A 9,934-nucleotide genomic window follows, 5' to 3' on the forward strand; every position below is an offset into this window, starting at 1 on the left:
TACCTACTTTGTTGCAGGCTACTCAAGTATAGCAAACATTGGCCTCTTACTACTTAGGCCTACTTAATAATAGAGCAATTCCACAATGTGTCATTTTGCTATTTAGGCTACTTAAAAACTGTGAGTGCTCACTGCTTCTTCCAATGCTGTCAGCATTGAAATGCACACACACACACACACACACACACACACACACACACACACACACACACACACACACACACACACAGCTGAGCTGGAAATTCCATGAAACCCATGCACCCACCTTCTCCTTCAATGCAGTTGCAGTAAACACAGGAGAGAGAGAGAAGAAGTGAGGAGGGAGGGGAGGGGGGGGATTCTCCGAAACTCGCCCACGTGGGTTCCCGGCATTAGGTTACCGCCGCGGCCAATGGACGCGCGGCGCAGGGAAGTCCCTGTCCAATGGGAGACGGGAGCGCCTGCCCGGTAACCACGCCCCCGACCGAAAGCGTATAAGATGCTCGGAGTTTCACCCGGTTGAGTCAGAAACTCTCTGAGAACTTGCACAACGAAACCAAACGGACTTTTACCAGAACAAAACGACTTGGGGATTATTACTGTAGCCTACTATTATTCATATACCACCACACTGGACAACGCAAGACCAGACCTGCTTCTTTCTATTGGTTGTTTGGTTGTTCACCTCCTTGGCAAAGAAAAGGGAACACCATCATTCTCTTTGGAATATATCGTTTTTGTTCCTACCCTGGCTCTTATTGTGGATTATTACCGTAACACCTCCGACTTCACTATGACTCTGGAAGAGGTGGACGGGTGCAGTAACACCGACAAAAAGTGAGTTCTGCCAAATGATTCCATAACCTCACCATGACAATGTATATGCACGTTTAAGCAGACGCTCTTATATTATCCAAGGGCGAGTTTTTGCATTTATACAGACAATATAGCATTTAATCAGATAAAGAATTGATGCTCGCGCAGCTGTTTTGCAGAGACGTGTTCCCAAACGCTTGCTTCTTGCGCAACGGAGTCACGAGCTTAATTAATAGCTTAAATTAGTCATGTGCACATGCATGCTTGGCATGGATGGTCGTGACTTGTAGTAGGTTTTTGACACATTCCACTGGAGTTTCATAATTATTATCATGTCTAATGAATGCCTCGTCGTGTCTTGTTCCTTCCCTCCAGGATGGAGACGGTGAGTCAGGCTCTCGAGGAGCTGCTCGCGGCGGCGCAGAGGCAGGAGTGTCTGACCGTGGGAGTGTACGAGTCCGCCAAGCTCATGAATGTGTAAGTACACCACACTGCTACTGTTGAGACCTATTCACATGCATGTTTCAGAACCTTTATAGTGTGTCCCTATATATATGCACTGTCTGGCGTCTGCAGACCTTGGCTTTTGTCTTAACTCTTGCATTGGAATGCATTGACCAAGCTGGCTTTGCACAAATGAAGAATTCCAGCTGCACTTTAGCTCGTTTTTCGGGACCCTTTTTCTGTATGGAAAGGGCTATAGCTGCACCTTTGAACCTGTATTTGCGTCGTATTAAACTATAACATACAGATATATATATACCCACAAACAAACAGTTCTCTAATGTGTATGTGCTCTCTCTCTCTCTCTCTCTTGCTGCAGAGATCCGGACAGCGTGGTTCTCTGCGTGCTCGCGGCGGACGAGGAGGACGAGGCGGACATCGCGCTGCAGATCCACTTCACGCTCATCCGCGCGTTCTGCTGCGACAACGACATCAACATCCTGCGGGTGTCGGGGCTCCGGCGGCTGGAGCAGGTCCTCTGCACCGAGCAGCCCGGTGCAGGCAGCGGCAGCACCGGCGGGGTGACAAGCACCAACACCACCACCACCATCACCACCTCCTCCTCCACCACCACGGAGAATAACAACAACAACAACAACAATGTCCCCGCAGCGGCGGAGCCCAGAGACCTGCACTGCATTCTGGTCACGGTACGTGCGTTGACTTATTATTATATGCCTGGAATCTGGATCGATCGATGCATGGATTGGATTATACCTCCATGTTTTTACTGTAGGCTACCATCATAGGCGGCGGGTGAGTTTTACCTTTGGGTAGGCTACAGAATTGCGTTTGGGGGAGGACTCTCGCGGCCGAGCGAAGCGAGGCCGCCGCCGCGGATTTATTTATTTATTTATTTCCCAGATGGTCTAAAAATGAGTTATTTAGCATACTTTTACCAATGAATTAGCCTATACACAGACAACGACTTTTGGACGTCTTTTTCTCAAGTCTCGAGTCAGTCAGTACTCAGTGTAGATTACCCGGCGGTGTTGCTGCCCCTCCGGGAGTCGCGGCTCATGGCTCTACAGACGGCACAGAGACAGCAGTCACTCCGCTGAACGTGTCAGTGTTGCTGCAGTGGTGTGAACTGTGAACCGTGCAGCCTAGGCACTGGTGCTGCTGAGTTCTGACACAGCCGACTCACAGCTTCTTCTTCTGAATTAGGCTACTTTATATTTGCATTGAAAAATACATTTTGCTGTTTCCCAAAACAAACCAGCGCGCGGCCGCGCGCTACTCTTTGCTACAAAGCGACTGGAAGGACGAGGTTTACAGACATACCAATAGTAGTCAATCATATGCTGTATAGTGTATAGCCTATCCGATCAGCGATCACCATGGGGGGCAGCGACAACACACACACACACACACAATAGCCTTCTATAATGCTGCGCACATATATTATATATATTTAAAAAAATATCCAGCATAATTTTTGGGAAGGCTAAGCCTTCCCTAGCCTTATGCACCCGCCGCCTATGGCTACCATGTAGTAGTTAGTTATAGTGGGGCAGGGTGTTGACCAAACTGTGGGCCGCGGACCCGTCTTGGGGGTCGCGGGCACGACTTTTATAGGTCCAAAACAAAAAGTGTCTTAGTGTTTTAGTTTTCTTTCTAAAGATAGAATGATAAGAAACAAAAATCTAAATAATTTAAAAAATATGTATATTTTTAAAAAAAAAATCGTTTTGAAGTATGATATTAGAAGTATGATATTAGCAGACGTGCAAGCTGGTCGACCAGCTATATTTTCACCATTTCTGAACTATAAATTATGAATCCACAATGCACATATGTGGCCATTGTATATACATAGGCCTATACTCCATAACGTGTGTGGTGGTGTGCTGGTGTTTGAATCCAATACTAATCGTGTGTCTCTTTGTACATATCTCTCCACAACAACAGAACTCGCAGTGCGCTGCCCTGGACTCCCAGCAGGCCTTGCAGCGAGTGGGGAGCTACTGTGAGGAGCGCCGCGGCCAGTACCAGTGGGTTCCATACCTCTCCCTGCAGGAGCGCTGATGAGCCCCGCGACGACGTAGTATACACACTAGAGCAAAACGCCTCTGAGTGAAGACGACACGCTGGAGAGAACACGAGGTCGACGACCACGAGGGGGGGAACCCGTCGCCGTCGTCACGACGATGACGGGGCCCGTTCGACGTCTATAAAAACGACCTTCTATACGTTCGGCAGGAAAAATATGGGACTGTAGAAGAAGGAGGAGCTAGCCGGGTGCGCTGGTTTGGCTGGCTGTGCCACGTCAGTCACATGTCATACAGTCAGGGGCGTATATATACACATGTGCTGCTGGGTTGGAAATGTTTTTTTTCCACCCTCCGCAAACAAGGCGTGATGACGCTCCTCTGCTTCTGCCTGCCTGCCTGTGCGTACACACAGCGTATGGTGGCGTGGGCTCAGAAACTCCCCCGCGGAAACGGAGAGAGACAGAGACACGGAGAGAGAGAGAGGAGTGAGTGGAGGACGGGGAGGGTTTATTTTTTCCCACCGTCAGAACTGGACTGAACCGACTGCTGTTTTTTAGGCTCGTTGGAATTTATTCCACGGGCTGACTTGAGAGGAGGAGGAGGTTTGGGGAGAGACATGGGAAGAGAACAAGTGACTTGGAGGCTCTAGGTTACCACAGAGGAGGGGAGGAGGGGGGTGTCGTGGGGTAAAAACGACAGCGTCCCCCCGAAGTCGACGCTGCAGGAAAAAAAAAAAGCAAAACCCCCCGCAGTTTATATAGTTTGTTTGAAACGTGGTGCCGTGGAGCCTTTATTTCATTGTTTATGCCGTGCAATGCAAATGTGAATGTTTTTTTTTTTAAACCTGAGAACTGCACAGATGTTATAGTGAGTGAAGTGACTTTGTGTTTATTTAATGATGTTACGCATGATTTGTCTCTCTTTTATTTTATTTTTTTAAACAAAATGTCACTGACACACAACGTGAGTTATGATTTGTTTGTTGTTTGCTTTGTTTGTTCTCTGATTTTTTTTTTGTTGAGAAAACCTATGGAAGCGTGATGCTATTTAAACGGAACAGAGTAATATATGAAATGTGAATTGATTGTTGATGGAAAAATGTATTGACAAAGGCTATTGAATAAATTATTGAACTGAATTTCTGCATACTTTGAGTGGTTCATAGTGTGTGTGTGTGTGTGTGGTGGGGGGGATTCTGAGATTCTGGGTTCTTTGAATTCCTGTCTTCTCTCCATGTAAGTTCCTGGAATGCCTTTGGAATGTCGGCCTGATCCATCCTGTGTTGGTCACATGACTGATCCTGTGTGGTGGTCAGGTCACATGCTGGGAATGAGACAGTATCGGCTGGTCAGCTGACATCACTCTCAGATATAGTTTAGTCCAGTGCTTCTTGCACCGTGGCCTTTAACTATTATAACTTAACTTCCTTTATTGTTGTGCTGGGTACTTTGAATCCTCTCCATACTTGGAGATCCCCCGACCTCACATTGTGAGAGCCACTGGTTTAGCACTCCTGAGACCTCGATATGGCAGCGTGATGTTCTATTTATTTAAAGAAGATTTGATTTGAAATGCAATGAAAAGCACAAGGATACAGCCAGTTTGTTGTGGATGAACGCAACAAAGTCTATAAGACTTATTTCTATCAGTGTTCCTCTCACATGCAACCAATCGATATTATGTTTAAAAGCACTACAACAAACACATGCTCCATACTATCCCTATAGACAAAATACCTTTTACAGAGAAGCCTTTTCTAATAGCCAAGTTGCTGCTTAATTAAGACCTCAGATTTATACCCTGCACAGTACAATACCGTGGCATGAATGCTTAACAACACTGTTACTGTACTACATTCCTACACCTTTCAACAACAATTAAAATGCAATGTGTTGAGGAATTTAAACAGTTGTGAGCTTGTCAAATTGGCAACAGGGCTGATGTGGTTACATGAGCTCACAGCAAAATTTAAATGACAGGTATTTCTCTGCTAAAAGCAGGTATCTATCAATCATATCAGACCATTATTTACACACAAGATGTACGTGACTATAACATAATACGTAACATGCAACGCCATTGAGGCCAAAGGTATCACGCGGTACGAATACATTCCGGTATCAAACTATTCCAACTAATGCGGTTTCATACTTCATGGTTATTATGGGGGTCGGTCAATGGTTCTCAAAGTGGGACCCCCATGGGGTCCTTGAGGGGTTTCCACAAGGTCCCCATGCATGAGCCAAATGAATGGTAACTCGGAGTGTTCATGTATCCCTTTAACTTTAACTGTGAGAATGTTAAAACATGCGACCATATGGACCTGTGAGGGTCTCCCTACACACACACACACACACATACACAGTTCACTTTACCTGCCTGGTATCTTATAGTGCAGTGGTCCTCAAGCAGTGGTCCGGGGACCACCAGTGGTCCTTGAAGCTGTTCCAGGTGGTCCCCAGCTATACTTGATGGAGAGTTGGTACCCAAATGGACCCTTATTAGACCCTTTAACTCTTGAGTTAAAGGGTTAATAATAATAAACCAAATGGAACCTTTACGGCCGGTCCATTAGGTTTAATTTCACGCCCTGAAGAGTTCAGTTATTGCTAAGCGTCTGCATTACTTAATTTACAAGAAGTCTTACACAATTAGAGAATGTCAAAGAAATGTCATTTTGATCAACTTGAGCTTGCCTGTTATCTCTCCTAATGTTACGACACATCAACACAGCATGGAAGTGTGGACACAATCGTATCCAACGACAAAAAAATCCTTTAGTTTTCTCATCAAACGGTGGTCCGTGTGGCTCAAATGCATGAATAGATAATGGACCCTTGATAATGAAAAGGGTTGAAAAGCACTGTTGTAGTTTCTTCGAGGCACTGCATTGTTGTTCCCTATAGTCTGCACTCATGTGATGTGACAGTTAAGTCCATTACAGACAGAGATTCTTTACTCTGGAAATACACACGTACTTATTTCCAGCTCCTTATCTGCACTCTGTGTAACTTTAAACATGGATTGAGCTCGTGCCAGCCTGATGAAACACTATAAGCCTCGATCTCCACTTGCTTCTATACAATGTCTCTGCTGTCCTGAAGCATTAAAACCACCTAACTCCAAAATGCTCACGTTTCAGGAGATGAAAGAGAGAGAAAAAAATACATCCAGCTCAAGTGGAGTTAGGAGGTTTTTGTCCAAGCGTTTTTGTACAATTAATATAGCAGACAAATGTATTCATAGCGACTTAAGGTAAGTATAAGCTTAAGGTAACCTTGCAAGGTAAACACAATCTAGAATGAAAAAAAAAAAAAAGTAGCAAAAAAATCTAGCATCAGTCTGAAACAATTCAGACCTATAATGTCAAAAAAGAATAATCTGTACAAATGGAAAACAACAGAAAATATAGAATGCCATGCATGCAGGTAAACAAATGGAAACTATATAGAATGTCTGTCTAAATAACAATCTGTGTGTGTGTGTGTGTCACTGCAGGGGTTTCACCATACTGCTCTGTTTTGAGCACCCAGGAGGATTAGTGGTATGTGTGTCACATTATTAGCAGCGTGTCTAAGCATAGTGCTGGTATTTTTAGGTGCTGCACTGTACTATAGAAAGCCTGTTCTCCCTCTCTCTCTCTCTCTGTGTGTGTGTGTGTTTGTCATGATCTGAGCAGGCTATTTTCTGCGGCGCTGTGATGCGGCGCACGTACAGCGTCAGTCAGGCGGCGTGACCACGTACGCTCACGACGACCACGTAGCCTATACTTACGGCCCGGCGCCGTGCGGTGCGGTGTGTGGCCACGCTTAATTCACATGCAACGTCACGTTGTCATGGGAACTGAGAAACGGTTGGCCCGGCTGACAGCCTCCGTTATTTGTGAGTAGAGGTACATCTGCCTTGAGTGTCTTGTGAGGTGTATGTGTATGTGAGGCAACTATACATGCTTCTTCCCACGGTGCACGTGTGAGCTAAGATTGGATTATGTGTGTTACATAAAACCAGTGTTCCCTAACTGGGGTCCCCAGCTAAATGATAGCTTGGAACCAATGGACCTTTATTGGACTGTAACTCAGAGAGCGTACAAATGTAACCATTTGCAAAGGAAAGGAAAGGTATAGCCTACTATGTTTACCCAGGGTAACTGGACTAAGCTCAAGAACTTGTTTACAGCCAGGCCCTGCTCATATAGAATATTTCATGGTAGAGGTTCAATGCCTTGTCCATAAGGGCACTTCAGCGGTGGAAATCTTAACGTGCCGGTCCGGGGATACGAACTAGCGACCTTTCCGATATCAAGACCGCTCCGCAAACCGTTCGGCCACCGCTGCCTCAAACTCTGCACACTCCCAGAGTTAAAATAACATTGATTTTACAGTATAAATTGGGGGGGGGGTCCCAGAGATAGAAATGCCATTAATTGGGTGCATGTCAAACGCATGTCAAACTGGGGGAGTCCTTGAAATCACTGAATCACTAGCTGTGCAAGCACAATTTTGAGGTATTTTTTTTCCAATTCTACTCCACTATACTGTACAGCTCACAGGAAAATATTGTACTTTTACTCCACTGTAACTAGCTATTGAACACTGAACACTTTGGTTACTATGGTTACATTGTAGATGTTGGTTATTATTACAAAATACACGTAACATTTTCAGCCATTTGAGAATAGCCGATCTACAAGCTCACAATGCAAGGCATTGTGAGCTTGTAGATCGGCTATATTGTCAATACATTTTGTACATTTGGAAAACCTGTTGACACTAATTAGCCCGCAGAGTTGCGGACCCCCATTTGAAAAGATATACCAGGGACCCCCATAAGAGATGATTATCACGGCTCTAGCGGTGATTCTCAACCCGTTTAATTTCAAGGACCCCCAGTTTGACATGCATTTATATTGTAAAATCAATGTCAATTGAACTAGTTATACAGACCCATAAGGGGCCATTTGGTTCCAAACTATATCATTCAGCTGAGGACCCCCTGGAACTCCCTCAATGACCCCTGGGGGTCCCCGGACCCCACTTTGGGAACCACTGTACTGGAGGTCCTGGTATAGGAGATAAAACCAACAGTACCAGAGAGTTCCTGGTATAGGAGATAAGACCAGCAGCACTAGAGGTCCTGGTACAATGTATATTATGTGGAGCTTTATTGTTATTTGTCTGTTTGTTATGCAAGCTCTGCATGCCGAGGCAAAAATGTACCCTATTCTCCATGTCTGTGGGAGTTCCTTCCCCTTTGTTTTATTATGCTAATGAGCCGAGCCGTGGCTAATCAGCATGCCGTAGTGAGGGGATAGGCAGTGACGTGCAGGGGATCCTGTGGAAGTGTCACTGTCCATATTAGGTCGTGTTCTGTCCAGGTCTGAAACAAATGACTCATGCATGATTCATGAGCGCCGGAGACGACGACACATGGTCTGCAGCGGCTTGTTTGGGAAATGTAGTGTATATAGTCTTATTATATAATACATGATCAATGTGTTAAATGTGGTCTTATATGCTCAACTTGTTACATGTAGTCTTATATGCTCAACTTGTTAAATGTAGTCTTATATGCTCAACTTGTTCAATGTATAGTCTTATATGCTCAACTTGGTAAATGTAGTCTTATGCTCAACTTGTTACATGTAGTCTTATATGCTCAACTTGTTAAATGTAGTCTTATATGCTCAACTTGGTAAATGGTAAATGTAGTCTTATATGCTCAACTTGTTAAATGTAGTCTTATATGCTCAACTTGTTAAATGTAGTCTTATATGCTCAACTTGGTAAATGGTAAATGTAGTCTTATATGCTCAACTTGTTAAATGTAGTCTCATATGCTCAACTTGGTAAATGTAGTCTTATATGCTCAACTTGTTGCATGTAGTCTTATATGCAAGTATTGGCATCAAAATGTACTTAAAGTCAAATCGGCCTGTAAATGTAAAAGTAGCCTACTCATTATGCAGAATGTGCCATTTCAAGTTTGTTGTATACCGGTATAGTTTGATGTTCGATGTGTTTGATGTACTCTTTTGAAAAAAGCAGATCACAATAGTTCACAATATATCGCTCACAATGCGTCTCGAACGGCTGAAATGTATGTAGGGCTGAAGTGGTTACTGTATGTTTTGTAATAATAATAATCAAAACCTACAAAGTAACTATAAAGTTGTCAAATAATTGTCGTGGAGTAAAAGTACAATATGTGCCTACTACGTAGGTGGAAACTAAGTGAAGTTTGTTTTATTATCGGCCTTTTATAGGCACTTTTTTCGAGGTCAAGCACAAGTTCACGTGCATTTTAAAGGATTTCAAACCAAACAGAGAATGATAAATAATCAAAAGGACCTAGACTGAAAGCTGCATGTCAGTGTTCTACTCTCTGATCATAAATGAGTACATAATAAGCTATATAAATATAACCCTCTTAACATAATGCAATTATGTAACATTGCCTCTGAAATGTAGTGGAGTAGAAGTAAAAGTATATACTGACATTTGGTACATACTTCAAAACATGTTCAACTTAACCCATTTTGGGGCGGGCAGAACCCCTTTTGGTGTTTTAAGCATTATGTTATAATTTAGCTATTGGAAAATAGCAGATCTACAAGCTCATGAACTATGAACTTGTAGGTCTGC

General features: G+C 43.9%; 1 protein-coding gene across 1 annotated transcript; it reads left to right on the plus strand.

The window, feature by feature from the left end:
* Positions 1-522: 522 nt before the first annotated feature.
* On the plus strand, positions 523-4,431 carry LOC308319882 (growth arrest and DNA damage-inducible protein GADD45 beta-like). The gene is made up of 4 exons (XM_080770106.1): positions 523-816; positions 1,171-1,272; positions 1,619-1,949; positions 3,211-4,431. Exons 1-4 carry the CDS (start codon positions 773-775, stop codon positions 3,325-3,327), a joined length of 594 nt encoding a protein of 197 aa, XP_080626232.1. The 5' UTR covers positions 523-772; the 3' UTR covers positions 3,328-4,431.
* The last annotated feature ends 5,503 nt before the right edge of the window (positions 4,432-9,934 follow it).

Source organism: Protomyctophum bolini, assembly GCF_963924005.1.
Source record: "Protomyctophum bolini genome assembly, chromosome: 8".
Classification (NCBI taxonomy): Eukaryota; Metazoa; Chordata; class Actinopteri; order Myctophiformes; family Myctophidae; genus Protomyctophum; species Protomyctophum bolini.